This window comes from Ursus arctos, unplaced genomic scaffold (genome assembly GCF_023065955.2).
Source record: "Ursus arctos isolate Adak ecotype North America unplaced genomic scaffold, UrsArc2.0 scaffold_16, whole genome shotgun sequence".
NCBI classification, from domain to species: Eukaryota; Metazoa; Chordata; class Mammalia; order Carnivora; family Ursidae; genus Ursus; species Ursus arctos.
This window is the reverse complement of record NW_026622830.1, coordinates 32,604,732-32,621,730: the sequence shown is the minus strand read 5'-3', so window position 1 is coordinate 32,621,730 and position 16,999 is coordinate 32,604,732. Positions and strand designations below refer to the sequence as shown.

At 38.7% G+C, this 16,999-nt stretch overlaps 1 protein-coding gene across 1 annotated transcript in view; it reads left to right on the top strand.

The window, feature by feature from the left end:
- The first annotated feature begins 2,966 nt into the window (after positions 1 to 2,966).
- Positions 2,967 to 16,999, top strand: part of TMX4 (thioredoxin related transmembrane protein 4) — a 43,774-nt gene continuing 29,741 nt past the window's right edge. The window contains exons 1-2 of the mRNA XM_026503035.4: positions 2,967 to 3,331; positions 14,475 to 14,590. Coding sequence (XP_026358820.2) covers positions 3,159 to 3,331; positions 14,475 to 14,590 — 289 coding nt within the window. The 5' untranslated portion in view covers positions 2,967 to 3,158. The remainder of the gene's footprint in view (positions 3,332 to 14,474; positions 14,591 to 16,999) is intronic.

The window sequence follows — 16,999 nt, the reverse complement described above, 5'->3', positions numbered from 1 at the left end:
GACTCTGACTGTAGAATAAGTAAGTATGACAGCACTAAGAATGTCATGCTGAAGGAAAGCCCAAGTAACCACACGCAGAGGATGCATGGATAAGAGAGATGCCTCCTCTCTCCCCAGCTGTTCCAGCCATTCTGTACCAGGTACCAGATATGTGAATGCAAAAAATTTCAAACAACTCTAGCCTTAGCTTCCAAGTATCTTCCACCAGCTGCAGGAATCCAAGCAAAAACAACCCAGCCAAACCCTTCAGCCTCCAGAACCATGAGACTTGATATGGCGGTAGTTATGTAGTAATAGCTAACCTGAATTGGTTTATCATAATGAAAATGTATTTCTGGTCTCGGCAAAATCCATTGAGAATCCAGGGAACCATCTAGGGTGACTGTTTTCCATGAGGCATCTTAGCAACCTAAGCTTCTCTCTGGTCTTGTATAATCCTAGAGCATGCATTTTCTCTAAAAGTTTCATAGTAGGAGCCCCCTGCTTCCTGCTTCCACTGCAGGGTCGCACATCAGTGATTATGTGCTTCAATCTGCAAGTGGGACATACACATCCTTTCCGCCTGCAGAACTTTTACAGTGTTGGCCTAACTTCATAGGGGATGTGGAAACATACTCCTTTGTGGGCTGGGAAAGAGAAGGGCACTGGGTATATATCTACTGCATGTGACGCATCAGTGAGAAACATGCAGATCTGGGGATAGAGGAAAAAGGGCATTTGGTTTTTAAGTTCCTCTTCAACCCTAGAGAAAAAGGGGAAGCAGGGCAGGGCCTGTTGTCAACCTGACCTCAAGCCACACTCTCAAAGACTTCACCAGGGTTCCTAATATGCTTGGGGAATGGGGAGTAGAGTTCCTGGAGTATAGGGGATTGTGGGAATGGCAGCATGGAAAGGGGGCAAAAGTGAAGCTAGATTGTGAAGGATTTTGTGTAGCATGAAAAACAAATTTGACTTTAATCTAGGAAAAACAGAGAGTCTTAAAAGCGGTATAGCATGTTGTTGCCTCCAGATAATAAGACATAAGCTTATTCAATCATACCATGTGCTAGGCATTATTTTTATCCTATTTAAACTTCACAGCCCTCTTACGCAGTACGTTCTATTATTACCTGCATTTAAATGGAACCTTGGTGGGAACTAGTTTTAGCCCCAAGTCACATAGGTAAGAAGTGTCCTGGCTCTGATACCTGTCATTGGACAGCCATTGCCACCTACCTGGCTCTGTGCCACCGCGCCGGCTGCTCATTTGCTCCATACGTTCTTGCTATGTTCCTTCCTACTGACCTTATTCTGAAGGCCAGGAAATGCAATCCTTGAACACACGTTTTGCATTAGAAAGAGGAAGAGTCTGGGCGATAAGTTTCCGTTGTGCCTCAGATACTCTCTCTTTTTAACTCTTCATTTTGCAAATTTTCCAGCGTACACAAAAGTAGCAAAAATGAACTTAGCTAGCTGCAGCACTGCTTGACGTTGGGTCACTTATGTTTATCCATCCTCTCTGCACCCCCAAAGTTTTATTTCTGGAGTATTATCCCGTGAATTCTAGACACCATAGTATTTCACGCATAAATATTTTACTATCTGTAACCAATAAAGACTTTTTAAAAATATACTTACAAGACCATTATCACACCCAACAAAATTAATAGTTATTTTTTTAATTTTTTAATTTTAAAAATTTTAATAATTTTTTATTATGTTGTTAGTCACCATACAGTATATCCTTAGTTTTTGATGTAGTGTTCCATGATTCATTATTTGCATATAACAAGTTATTTCTTAATAGCAGAATCTAATTTAAAGAATTTTTTCTACCAATCACATATCATATACAAAAGCTGCACCGAAAAGAATGATAGAGTTCCTGTGTATATTTCTTTTTATAAGCAAAATAAAATGTTTTCTATTGAGTTTATAGGATTGATTTGTATGATGTGATTCTTAGTAACACTTATTGCAAGGACATTTTCCAAATTTACAATAATTTGTAAATGTGAGTCTTATATTTTTATAAGGGCTGGCTCCGCATAGCATTGAGCTACTACTAATTCACAGCTAACTCAAGTAAGATCTTTTCTGGAGGCAAAATTAATCTTTCTCTCCTATAGGATTAGAGATTGATCTCTTGTGCCCAGCAATACTGTTAGTTTTATAGCTGTCTTTGTTTTAAGCCCATGAAAGAAATCACACTTTTTCATCATGTATTGACCATGTTACCTAGTTTTATGCTTTGCACAGCTAATAAATTTTTATAAAGCACACTTTGAAAAAGCTCAGTCACCTTCTAATTGTATTTCAGCCATTCAAACTCAGGGTGTGGTGATCTCAAGGTACAGATGCATATAATGTGTACCTGGAGAGAGATTTGGAAATCATTTAGACTACATTCATTTTAGATCTGACGGACTGTAGCCAAGAGAAGTGCGAGATCCATTTAATTGCAACTGCCAATATTCTTTTATTCACTGACTCATTTTATGTTAGTACTCATGTTTTAGAAGACTTTTTATAAGATTAAAATTATTTAAAAATACAATTGCGGAGTCTAGTTTCACTATTATCTCCAATTAGGCAGTGATACGTCAAAATACACACGCACAGAGTATTTAAATTTTCCTCTCCCTTTCAGCAAGAGATGGCCAAGCGTCCTTCTGTTTTCTCCTTATAAATAGGTTTACTTTGCAGTCCATTGTTACTTTCACTTCCATTGAATAGTGGATGAATTTTTAAATTAGTGGCCGTGTTTCTCTTTAGCAATCTCCACGCGCGCCAACCCCCGTACTGGAGCCTGGGCACACGCGGTGCCTGTTCTAACTTAGGCAACATTGGGTCATCTGTTTATTTTCGGGGGGAGGGGGGCGGGAGGGGGGAAGGGCGTCAGAAAGAAAGGGCGGCCGTTGCCCAGGCAACCGACACCCCGGGCAACGGCAAGGCGAGGCGGGAGGGGGCGTGGCCTCGACGGGCCCGGGCGGATAAGAGGCGGCGCTGGCTGCCTGCCTCCGAAGCTGGGACTGTCCGTGCGGCTGGGCGGAGGCGGGGCGGCCCGGCACCACCTCCGACTACCTGGAAAGGCCCGGGCTGGCGGGCTAGCGAGGCCCCGGGCCCGCCGCTTCCTTTCCCCACGCCCCCTGCCGAGGAGCCTCCCTCCGCGCCCCAACATGGCGGGCGGGCACTGGGGTCCGCTGCTGACGGCGCTCCTGGCCGCCCGAGTGGCGGCGGCGGCGGAGGGCGGCCCCGAGCAGGCCGCGCTACCGGAGGAGCGGAGCTGGGTGCGGCCCATGACCGCCTCCAACTGGACGCTGGTGATGGAGGGCGAGTGGATGCTGAAATTGTGAGTGTGCCCGCCCGCCCCGCACGCCACACTGCCCTCGTGGGCGCCGCCCTCCCAGAGCCGCACGGGCGTCTGTGGATCCTGCACTGCCCGGTGGGCTCGACCACTGCTCGCCGGGCGACCTGCGGCTCCGGGGCCGGGCTGCTGCGGTGCGCATGCGCGCCAGGCCCTCCGCGGTGACAGCTGTGGGTGCCGAGCATCGCTCCCCCCAACTCCCCCCCCACCCCCCGCCTTGTTAGCCCCCTGCTTTTCGGGGAAAGAGTTTTAGGAATGGGGTGGGCAGCTCACCAAGGGGAGGAAGGGTAAATGGAGAAAACCTGTGAAAAAATTGCGTGCTTTTGATAGAGGCGTATACGTAGAGAAAGGGCTGCCATTCAATGACATTTCCGTGTAGTACAAATATGTAGCACGGGCTAGGCAAGGTATTTGTTGAATGAATAATTCCAGCACGGTGAAGGACAGACCCGTTTGTGCAAAGTATTTTGGTTTTCATTTTGAAGACCCCGGAATGTCACTGTGAAAAATAAAACAGGAAGATGGGAATGTTTTTGAAGTTTTAGAACAAGATTTCAAATAAATGTTGATATTTGTTATCATTTTTACAGGTAGAGATTTCTGGGTAGATATCTTAATTGTGCTAGTGTAATAAAAGGACATTCGTAAATTGCCCCTTTTGAACAATAGAAGGTAAATTGTGCGTAGTGCCTTTGCTTGAAGGAGATGGGAAAAATAGAGTTTTGAGTTAGGAACAGGCAAGTAGCTTAAAATTAACTTCTAGGAAGAAAGTGATCGTTTGGAAAAAAATGTTGAGGTAGACAATGGGCAGATGTCTGAACAGGCTTCAGAGGCCATCATGGTGGGCTTGCAGGGGGAAAATGAAGAACCTCTGGAGAAATGATCGAGACCTTATCTCTTTAGACTGTAGTTTCAGGTAATATACATACTTGATCACTACTATTTGCCGATTAGTCTTACCTGGAGGACACAGACACACAGAATTGGATCTTTCCTTTATTTTTCCAAGACCAAATTTTGATTCTTTCAATTTAGATTGCAAACAGATGCCTATGAAGTTAAAACCTCGCTGTGAGATCAGGGCCAAAAGTTACAACTTCCTTAGCAGATTACATTGTTCAGAAAACATAATACCCATTACCCCTTCAAACATGCATATACCTTTTGGTCACAAAGGGGATATTTTAGACCTCTAAGTAAAATGCCTTTGGTATCATAATGAACCAATGACATGATTAAAGAAATCTGTTGTCATGAAAGACTTACTAAACTACCTAACCACTTTGGATGAAGATGATGAGGTCATTTTCCATTTGAGAGAGAAACTTAAGTAAGTGGAGCTTTATTCAACACTGCCATGTTTGTAATAATTGTAAGAATTTTAGACTGCATTTTGTCAACTAGTACTACAGAAAGTTCTTTTTTAAAGTAGGTGCTTACACAGTGGAGCTTTCTAGATGTCAATTTTCTGAATAAATCTGACTTTGTATATGTACATGATGAAGGTCAAAACCGAAAGGCCTCAACTCCTTTATAGCTCCTTTGTGGAATAGCTATGATTTTTTTTTTTCTTTAGGTAAAAGAACTAAGCAAACTAAAGGAGAGTGTAGGCCACATTAAGCTCATAAACAGCAAGAGCCAACAACTCCTGTGTTTGGCCATGTCGACTGTTCAAATTATACTCTTCATAAAGTTACAAGCCCAGACATGGGAACCAATTGCTCTAAACTTGCCATGTGTCCATTGCATGGAATATGTTTGGTCTGTGATACAAGATGAGACTTGTAACCCGGAAGTAAGCTGCCCTTGAGATCATTTAAGTAGAAGTTCCCTTTTCATCGAGTATGCTTCAGAATAGTTTAATATGAAGGGAAGCTGTAAAGGAAAAAGGACTTAAACCAATATATCCAAATTTTTTCTATATACCAGAACCTAAGTCCTGAAGAAATACTGTGGCTCTTAACTGTTTGTAATACTCCATCTCCTCCCTTTGACAAAAATCCGACACTTAAAAAATATAAACGTCATTATATTCTCTACCACGATAGGCCTATAAATTTCTAAGAATTCACTCAAATAGCCAATAATTTGCCAGATTATTTTCCTGATGTATATAACAGAGAAAAGCCAAATGTGTTAATACTAGCTACCATGTCAACCCCTTTTTCAAGTGAACTGATCATAATAAACAGAGATTGTTAGGGGTCTACAGATGATGCATTTAACTTTCCTACAGAAGCAAGTTAGTAGGCTTTCTGATGGTATTAAAATTTTGACTTTGAATGACAGTTCTTTATTTGTTCATTTGCTTATATGCAACTTCTCTTCTAGGAATTTTTTCTTTTATATTCCACTTCATACAGAGTTCCTATAATACAATTCCTGGTTATATTGGGATTGATAATTTAACTCATTTTTAAGGACCTAGCAGTGTTTTCTGCTCCTATTGTAAAACCTAATTTGTTATATTTTCTTTGTCTTTAAAACAGCAGTTTTTTTGGCAACTTGCAATTGAATTTTCAGGTTTTTTTTTTTTTTTAAGATTTTATTTATTTATTTGACAGAGATAGAGACAGCCAGCGAGAGAGGGAACACAAGCAGGGGGAGTGGGAGAGGAAGAAGCAGGCTCACAGCGGAGGAGCCTGATGTGGGGCTCGATCCCATAACGCCCGGATCACGCCCTGAGCCGAAGGCAGACGCTTAACCGCTGTGCCACCCAGGCGCCCCTGAATTTTCAGGTTTTTTAAAAAAGATTTATTTATTCATTTTAGAGATAGCTTAAGGGAGAGAGTGTGTGCATGTGGAGGAGGGATGGAGGGAGAGAATATTCGAGCAGACTCCCCAGGGAGTGTGGAGCCCAATTCCTGGCTCGATCTTAAGACCCTGAAATCAGGACCTGAGCCAAAACCAAGAATCAGTCATTCAACCAACTGAGCCACCCAGACGGCCCCTGAATTTTCAGTTTTAAAAAAGAACTTCTCTGTTAAGGAGAAATATCAGTTAATATATATTTGTAGTAATTCACCATTTCAATTCTGAAACCTTTTTTAAAATCTGGAAAATTATCCCATTACTATTTATATTTTCTGTAATGTTTATTGTATATTCAGTTTTTCTCTTCTTGTTTGCTTTTATGCATTGTTTGGTAATTTTACCCCTATTTCTTCCATGTCTCTATAATTGGCTTTCTGTGCTTTTCTCATCTTAACCTCTGACGAAAAGTTTGCCCTTTCTCAGGGTTAGGAAAGATTATATAATCTTTAAAATATCTTCTGATGTTTTCTTTTCTCTATTTCCGTTGTTTCATACTGTCCTTCATTCAGTTACTTTGTAACCTTTTACTATTTTAAACTTTTTTGGTTCCCATTGTATCAGTCCTTGAGAATACTACTTTTGTTCTTTTGACAAACAACAGTATACATTCTATATACTTTTCTGTTGTTTTTTTTCCCCCAGAAAAAAAGGTAGTTATCCAAGCAGTTTAATTTTGACCTGCCTACTTTTAAATTGATATCCAGAGGCAAAGTATGTCTTTGAGTTAATTTACCTCTGTAAAGCATATAGATCTTTATAAAACACTACCTTTTTTGACTTTGTTCTTGGGACGATCATGTTTCAAAATTGAAAATAGTCACAGTGATGGAGGGAAGTCTCATTGATTTCCCTAGGACCTCTAGGTTTTAGTAATTTCTCCCCCCAAATCCTTCTTATTCCTGAAGAGAACATCTTCAACATCATCGCCTTAGCTTGTCCCGGTCAAATAATTATCATTTTTTTGCAGTTTAATAGATTATCTTGAGGTGCTGATTGAATGTTTAAGATATAGTCATTGAATGCTTGTTATGTTTCAGGTTTAGAGTTAGGGATCTGGAAAGATGAAAATGAATGAGCTACATTCTTTGCTTTCAAGGGACTGTCAGTTTCCTGTGCTCTGAAGGAAGTACGTAGCAGATATAGCATTCATTTATTTAGCAAATGTTTGCTGAGTACTTCTTCTCTGTCAAGGATTCAGCAGTGGTTCTCATCAGGGCACTATTGGCATCTTGGCTTGGACAGTTCTTTAATGTGGGGATGGCCTGCCCATTGCGGAACCTTGAGCATTGCTGCCCCAGCCCATTACATTCTAGTATTCATGTGACACCAAAAAAATTTAGCAATCTCCATCCCCTATGCATATTTCCAGATGTCTCTGATTGAAAACCACTGCCCTAGGTATTGCTACAGGTATTTAAAAACATGCAAAAGAATAGCGTATAAGTGAACATGTAAGTATTTGATTTCAGATTGTTTCCACAAAGGGTTATCCACATCACCTCCATGATCCTCATCATCTCAGTCACAGTAAACAGTTAAATTGCTTACATCACCTGTCCTCTTATTCATCGGTGCTCTCTTATTTGATCATCCCAGCAATCAGGTGCAGAATTCTCATTCTCATTCTTATTTACTAGAGGAGATTAAAACTCGAAAAGGTTAAAGCTTTGATTAAGGCCAGTAGTAAATGGTTGGCAAGGCCAGAACTAGAATGCAGGCCTGAGCTTTGCAGTTCCTGATGCAAGCCTAGAATAGTTGGGTAGTGGGGGAGCCTGGCTGATTCATGCTTAGGCTGTCAGCTAGCCTGGCTGATTCATGCTTAGGCTGTCAGCTAGCCATCTCCATAAGCCACCTGAAAGAAAGCCTTTTCCCTGTGGGATTTGGAGGCCCAGCCGTAGTCTCCAAATGAAGAGCATTATTGCTATATGCTCATTCCTGACACTTCACCACTCAAACAGGTGATCTGCCTTCTGTGCACACCAACCACCCAGGAAAATTCTCCCTTTGTCTTGTTTCTATCTAGGATGGCCCTTATCACAACTTATAATTATAAATTAATTTATATGCTCCTACACTTGGTTTTTGTCTAATTCCTCTTCTAGAAGATCAGCTTTTCAGTAGAGGATGAAAATCTTTCTTCTTCCTATTTATCTCCAGAGCCTTGATTACAAGTACGAGGTGTTCAATAAATACTTTGACTAAGTGAATGAGTGAATAGTATACTAGTTGTTCCTTTAATGAGGAGCTTCCTCTAGCACATCACTGAAGGAAACATCTATCTGTATATATTTTCGTAGGTAGTAAGGATAGTCACTATCATCTCCCATTTGTTCATTAATGTAATAAATACTTACTGTGGCCTAGGACCTGCGAGGCTCTGTTTGAGCTAGGTACAAGTGATGCACCGGTCACTTGCTCAATGGAGTGTGCATTCTAAAGAAAGTAGTAAATTCCATTTTCTCTAGCAGGTATCGTGGTTTTCGTGGAGTTATCAAGTTTTATTTTCCCTCTACATTTTATGATAAAATATCCTAGAAATGATCTAAAGAAATAGAATCATACATAAGCCTTCCATCTCTTGGATCATTAAGAGTTTTTCCATATTTTCCAGAGAGAAGAATAATACTCAATGTAGATCTTCTGTTGACATTTTGATTTAGTTTCATGTATTAAGTCATAGAAAGATGAGCCTAGTGTACCTTTTTCATCTTCATTGTCACATATTCTTCTGAACATTTTGGTCAAAGTAAGTTCTAAGTGAAAATCGACCACATCAGTCATTGTTCATCTCTGTTCTGCAAGGATAAGAAAAGAGAATGTACAGGAGTGTGCAGTCTCTCCTGAAGAGAGAGTGTGAAATTTGAGCCAGGACAGAAGAAGAAAAATTGCCCATTATTGGGGAATAAAAATGTATTTTTAGTAAAATTTTATTTCTAGGAAATGTTTTTAAGTAACTCCTTTCTTGTACACTTAATGAAATCTCACAAATTCAGTTGGCTTATGCAATCAAAATAATCAAGGGCTTTCAACCACCTTGCATATAGCAGAAACTAAGTGTAATACATGCATAAATATGGACATGGATGACAAAAACATGCTTTTGAATTTTCTTTCCCAGAAGTGGCTAAAAACATTGGACTGATATCCAAGTTGATGTAATTTAACAGTGTTTTAGTTATCTGGAATGCATTTTTATTTTATTTTTTTTTTTTTAAGATTTTATTTATTTATTTGACAGAGATAGAGACAGCCAGCGAGAGAGGGAACACAAGCAGGGGGAGTGGGAGAGGAAGAAGCAGGCTCATAGCGGAGGAGCCTGATGTGGGGCTCGATCCCAGAATGCCGGGATCACGCCCTGAGCCGAAGGCAGACGCTTAACCACCGTGCCACCCAGGCGCCCCTGAAATGCATTTTGAACGTCTTTATGAAGCTTACTAATTTTATCCACCACTGCCACCTGGGAAAAGTTTAAATAGAAGAGATACTATTGTATAGTTTCCATGACTATAAAGGTTCTAGTTTCTCTTGGAGGCTCTTAAATGAAAGAAGGATTAATTTGAATGTAAAAGACAAAGTTATGTGGCAGGTCAACTCTTTTATAGTTCTTAGAAGAGCGACATTTTGAACTAGTCTTAAATGATATAAATGAAGATCATATTCCGTCCTTTCTGCTGATTTTTGTCATGCATATGTGCATAAAAATTACATTTATATATACAAACATACACACAGAGAGAGACAGAGTGTGCATGAGTACATGAAAATCATGAGTTTCCTTATTTGTATTCCTTTGGCCCCTGAAGGTATTTTCCTTTTTAGGTTCTAAATTACTGTCTAAATCACAGTGCTTTAGATCCAAAAGAACAGTAATAATTTAAAAAGTTGAAACAACAATGAACCAATTCCCACACCAGTGACTCAGAGCTGACTTATTTCTACCACCGAAAGAACGCACCAAGTTAGTGAATGATATTGGTGCACAACACAAATAGCTCTGATTAAATCTCAGAAATAAGGGCATTCATAGTCTCCAGTGAGTAGCAGCTACATAAAAAATGGAATATCTGAAGTGACCTCAGTGGCATTTTTATATCTTGGGATCAATGTCACCAAAATCCCAATTTATATAATAGCCTGTCCAGAGATTAGGGACTGGGATTTTAAAAAAAATAAAAGATGAAATCTGCATGATTTAATAATTACTGAGGTAGTCAGTGTGTCTATGAGTTAAATGCAAAGGCACAGGCTTGGGGAAACAAAGCAAAAAGGATCTAGAATTCATTTAATTATACTGCAAGATTTCTTCCTTATTTTTGGTAATTTCTTCCTTCTGTCTGGTTCTCTCTCCCTCTCTGTCTCGCTCCCCCTACCCCTCTCAATTTTGGGTCTTATTTTGCTTGGAGGTTTTATCACATAAATACCTCCATCTGGGTTCTTGCTCTGTGTGGTCTTAGGTGACCTTAAGCAAGGTCCTTTCAACCTATCTTGTCTGTTTGACAGTAAAGTCGTAAGGTGCAGGTGAGTTCTAATGCATCAAAAAAGGGTCTTGGAAACCAAGCAATATATTACAAATGTAATTGGTATTAGTGATTGTTCTTAATATGTGTCTGCTTTATATAAGTCATCTAATCTCCCAATAACCTTCTAAGGTAGCTGCTGTTACTGTCCGATTTTGCAGTTGAGGAAGTTGAGGCATAGAGTGATTACTAACCTGCCCAAAGTCACATGATTAATTTGTGATTGGTCTTGTTGAATCCTTTGGCAGGACTCTTATCTAATAAACTGAAATGCCCGTTGAAGTACTAAAATAATAAAATGTTCTCTTTTTCCCTAAAGTTTACCAACTGCTTGTCCCAGTATCATCTATCATATGGATATTTTAAAAATATGTAAAAAATGACTTTTCTCAAAGACTACAATTTTCTTTAAAGTTTGTTCATTTGTTTCTTCAGCAAATATTTATTGAACACTTATTGTACCAGGTATATACTTTGCCCTGGAAATGTAGAGATAACATGTGTTTAAAATCAGCCATGTTCAAAGATACCAGCAAATTGTTCCATGTTCTCTGGTCCATATCTCTGGGGTCTCAGGGATTAGAGAGTGAGCTGTACTGAGAAGATTAATGACTTTTTAGAATTATCTTGGAACTGGCTATACTAGATCCTTCCAGAGATGGATGAACAATCCTTAGGATGGACAATTGTGCTGAAATCTGGCTGCTTCTGGTGTCTGGCTGGAGAGAGAAATGCATGCCTTACTCTGGTCAGCCCTTTCTCTCCTGGGCTGTGCCCAGTCTCAATACTTGTCTTGAAGTAAATGCAATCTCCCCATCATGTTGACTTTTTAACCCCCTATGCCCTTTCATAATGTGAACGATCAAAATATTGCCCCATTTCAGAAATGTTTGTTAATGTTGTTTTTCTGGAAAGTGGGTTTGTACTCGTTGCTTTGAGTGTTGCATGGCACTTACACACATGCTTCTATTCAGGTCAAGATAAAAGGGTTTGTAAATGATGACCTGACAGCATCTTTGAGCCTAAATCTTGTTATAGAATTTGATCATTTAACGTTTACTCCCCTTTATTTCCTTTCCTAAGGCATTATTTCCTGTGTGTGTTTTATTCTTTTGGCAGACATTCTTTCCTACCTCTTTCCACCCCACCCCTTTTGTCTCTTAATGTAGAAATAATAGAGGCCCTGCTTTGTAAAATTAATTCAGGAATGGACAAAAATTGAAAATAAATTGGGGGGAATCAACATTTTCTCAATGCTGAGCCTACCCATCCAGAACTTGTTATATCTTTCCATTTAATCAAATATTTAAGAAAGCTATATTTGATCATTATATTATACCTAAAACTTATATAATGTTATATGTCAGTTATACCTCTGAAATTAGGAAAATTTCAAACATAAACAAAAATAGGAGTAGTATAATGAACCCCCATCATCCATCATCCAGATTCAGTAGTTGTATCAAAATATTGCCAATCTTGGTTCATCCATGTCTCCTGCCCTCTATCCCTGGGTGGCATAATTTACATATCATAAAATTCATCCATTGTACATAAACGATTCAGTGATATCAAGTCTTTTAAAAGTATCTATTGCATTTATTCCCTCAGCGTTTTGACTTGAGTTGAGGATTTTTTAAAAATATAATTTAAACAGATTTAAGCAGATATTAAAAATATCATGTCTAGTTGATGGCATCCCAAAATATTATTCAAAGTGTCTGGTGATGTTTTTTCCTGGAGTATCCTGTCCTATGTTGTGAGCAATGATTAATTAATTTTATTTACTGCTTTTTTTCTTCGGGGTATTATTAAGCAAAACAGAATGTCTCTCCATTTGTACTAATGTATTTTTGTGACATTGTTCTGTAAATGTTAATTTTCCTTTTAATTGTGTCCTTTGTTAGTATTTTAAAATGGATTTCCTGTGTACGCTATTGTTTGTTCATAATATTATATATTAAGCATAGCTCTACCAACTCTTTAAGTCTTCATAAAGCATATTTGATCTCAATTCCTTCTAATTTCAAATGGTATCTTCCTTTCTGTATTAGTTTCCTTGGACTACTGCAAATTACCACTAACTTGGTAGCTTAAAACAGTGGAAATTTATTCTCTCACAATTCTGGAGACCAAAATTCCAAAATCACCATGTTGGCAAGGTTGGCTCCCTCTGGAGGCTCTGGGAGAGTGTCTGTTCCATGCCTCTGTTATCTTCTTGTGGCTGCCGGCAGTCCTTGGCATTCCTTGGCCTGTACCTACAGACCTCCCATCTCTGACTGCATCTTCACATGGCCTTCTTCCTGTGTCTCTGTGTCACTCTCCCCTCTTCTTTCTCTTATGAGAACCTACCTTAAATCTAGGACAATCTCACCCCAAGATCCTTACTTTAATTATATGTGTAAAGACCCTTATTCCAAATAAGATTGTATGCACAGGTATGGGGGCTTAGGACTCTTTTTAAGAGACACTGTTCAATCCACTATACTTTCTAAACAGCAGTTTTCTCTGGATTACTATTTTAACATCTGCATATGAAATCCTGGAACACATTAGAGCTTTATGGCCCATTTATGATGTTTTCTGCATCATGGGAGGCAAAGTGAGGCCATTAGCATACTGCCAGGAGGACAGCTCAGCCTTCCAGTTTGCTTCCGTCTTATCCTTCCCTGATCCATTATCCACAGAGCTGCCAGATGACTTTTCCAAAAATGTAAATCTGATCGTGATTCTTACTTTTTTTAGGGCATCAGTCATGGAGCTTGGAATAAAGTCCTAACTCCTTATTCAACATTTTTAAAGGCTGTGAATGATGTTTTCATCCTGTCCTGTCAATACTCTGTCTTCAAACTTCCTGTTCTCTCTGCTTGGGTTAGAACATTCCTTGACCCCTCTCTGGCTATTACTCTTACTTTAGATCTTAGCACAGATGCTCCTTTCTCTGTAGGCCCTTCTGAGATCATCCACCTTCTGAGTGTCCCAGAGCATCTGTCCCACATTCTCAGTCATGGCATTTGCCACTGGGTTGTCTGTACCCCCGTGCATACCTCATTTCATCTGTGGATGATAGACTCCACAAGGAGGAAAGAGGCACCATGTCTGTCTTGTTCACAGGGGTAGCCTCAGTTTTTAACATGGTGCTTAGATCATCTTTATTGAATGAAAAAATTATCTAAAACGGTAGAGTTCTGGCTGAAGGCCCAAGTATTTATTTCTAACCCCTATTGTATTTAAGAAAGCGTCTGTGGAGCAGGCTTAGCCTATAGCTTCTACTTTCTCCTAATGGTTCGGAACTGCCACGTATCTTTGGAAATGACTTACATTTTGGGGGACCCACTAGCAATACATCTTCTGGCCTCTACCCATCAGATCTCACTTTGATGAATCTGAAACTGGTTTGGCTAGTTTAAAGACACCCTTGTGAAAATTGTCTGCCTTTAGTGGGACACTCAAAGCTTTTCACCCTCGAAAATCAAAAGCTATCTGGAAGGTAGTAAAATTTGGGTCCATTGTAAGAATAACATTGAAATAAAATATTTTATATATTAAAATAATTTATGAAAATCTTCTTAAACTTTGGCTATTTTTTCCCCAGGGAATTGATATTCATACATTAAATTCTGGGGGGGGGGGAATATGCTTCTGTTTTTCTATATCAAGCATCTTTGGAAAAGCTTGCTTTTTGTTCTTCCCTTTAGTTAATAATTTATTTTTTAAATTTAAGTGCTCTATTTCTCTACTTTGTTTTATAGATTTTTTTCATATGTTTATATTGACTAGCTATTTTCCTTTTACAGTTATGCTCCGTGGTGTCCATCCTGTCAGCAGACTGATTCAGAATGGGAGACATTTGCAAAGAATGGTGAAATACTTCAGATCAGTGTGGGAAAAGTAGATGTCATTCAAGAACCAGGTACTGTACATGTTGAACATTGCAAAAGTTTGTTACTTTTTATTTTGAGTTTTTTCAAGCATATGGAAAAGTTGAAAGACTAGGATATTGAGTATCCATGAACTGACCGCCTAGAATCAACAGATAACATTTTAGCATATCCGGGTCTATGTATGTTTGTGTTTACATATATGTGTGTATATATATTTATACTATTATTATTAATTTGCTGAATCATTTGAAAATCAGTTGTAGACCCCATGATACTTGCCCATCAATACTTCAACATATTAAGATCTTTATAATAATTTCCCATGTTTTTTATCGCTTTTTGAAACAGGATCTAATCAAGGTTCAGTAACTGAATTTCGTAATTACATCTTTTTAGTTTCCCTCGATCTAGAAGATAGTCCCCCCACTTTTTTTCATTACATTGACACTCTGAAGAGAACAGGCCAAGGATTTGCCTAGGTGTTTCTTTATGGTAACATTTAATTTATTCTTGTAATTTGAATTTTGGTCTAGAAGCATGTTCAGGTTAGATGTTTATGGCGACAGTACTTCATAAGTGATCCCACTTAAATTGTATTCCATCAGAAGATACATGTTATCACCATTAATGCTGCTGGGTTTGAGCACTTGGTTAAGGGGAGGATGATAAACATCTATATTATAAAGAAAAGACCCCACTTCTGATTAGGAAATAATCTGTGGGGTGATACTTTGGGGATTTAAGATCCATGATGATCTTACCTGAATCAAATATTTCATAGTGGGTTTCAGAATAGTGAATTTCTAATTCTGTTGTTCCATCTACATTTATTAGCTGTTAGTGATGTAATTTTTCAAAAGAAAGAGGGAAATAAAGGAAACTTTTAAATTCAGAGAAGATACAATTTGTATTTGTAGTTTAAAAATAACTGTGTAGGGATGCCTGGGTGGCTCAGTTGGTTAAGAGTCTTCCTTCTTGCTGCAACATGGACGGCACTGGAGAAGATAATGCTAAGTGAAGTAAGTCAAGCAGAGAAAGACAATTATCATATGATTTCTCTCATCTATGGAACATAAGAACTAGGAAGATCAGTAGGGGAAGAAAGGGATAAAGAAAGGGGGGTAATCAGAAGGGGGAATGAGAGACTATGGACTATGAGAAACAAACTGAGGGCCTCAGAGGGGAGGGGGGAGAGGGAATGGGATAGACCGGTGATGGGTAGTAAGGAAGGCATGTATTGCATGGTGCACTGGGTGTTATATGCAACTAATGAATCATCGAACTTTACATCGGAAACCAGGGATGCACTGTATGGTGACTAACATAATATAATAAAAAAACATTTAAAAAAAAAAAAGAGTCTGCCTTCATCTTAGGTCATGATCTGGGATCGAGTCCTGTATCAGGCTCCTTGCTCAGTGGGGAGCCTGCTGCTCTCCCTGCTTGTACTCTCTCTTTCTCTCTCTCTTTCTCTCTCTGTCTGACAAATAAATAAATAAAATCTTAAAAAAATAGCTGTGTATTATATATAAGATGAGAAGAAAAGCTAGGTTTTTGTGATTCACATTTCAAACTTGAATGTTTGGAAACTTTATTAGTTATTTTTTTCCTGTCTACATTCAATTTCTATCTACTCCATCCCTTTACAAGGGAAAAGAGAGGTGTAGCTCTCTTACTTTTCTGTAATAACAGTGAGTGCAAAAGCACAAAGTACTGCCTTACCAATTACTTGGACAACAGAATGGATGCTGTTAAGATGGATGTGTTGACAAACCCTTGGGGAGAGATTTCTGTTAAAGCCATTAGTCCTCAAGCCTCTGCCTTTCTAATCATTTGAATCAAAGCCACTTCTGCCCATCTGCTATTTAGAGATGGACAATTATACTTATTAGTTCGTGGTTTGGGCTGTTATAATGAGTTATTCTGTTTGGACATCAAGTTACTGCAATTATATTTTTGCTGTAAACTTGTTTTTGTCTTTTAGTAGTTCGAGTCCAACAAAATCAGGTGTAAGCCTTGCTAATTAGTGAGCACCAAGCATGTTTTATGATGAGTTTCTTGGAAATGCAGCTGGCCTATTCACATTTCAGTCATTTAGTATACCTGCCGTGAATTCACAGCATGATTTGAATGGAAAGAATTAAACAATTAGCTTTGTGATGGATTCACAGATCTAAAGGCTAACTAAATACAGTCTTTCCATCTAAAATGTAGATTTACAGCTATTTTTTCCATTATTAATATACTAAGTGCTTTTTTTGATAATGTAGAAAGAAATTTATTATAATGAACTATTTTAAAAACAGATTTATCATTGGCTCATACTATTTATACAAATGTAAACTATATATATTTGAAACTTTTATCAAAGAAGAAAGAAAAAAGTCTTTGGTCCAGTATTTTTTAGAAATAGTGAAGAAACAAAGTCCAAAAAAGGA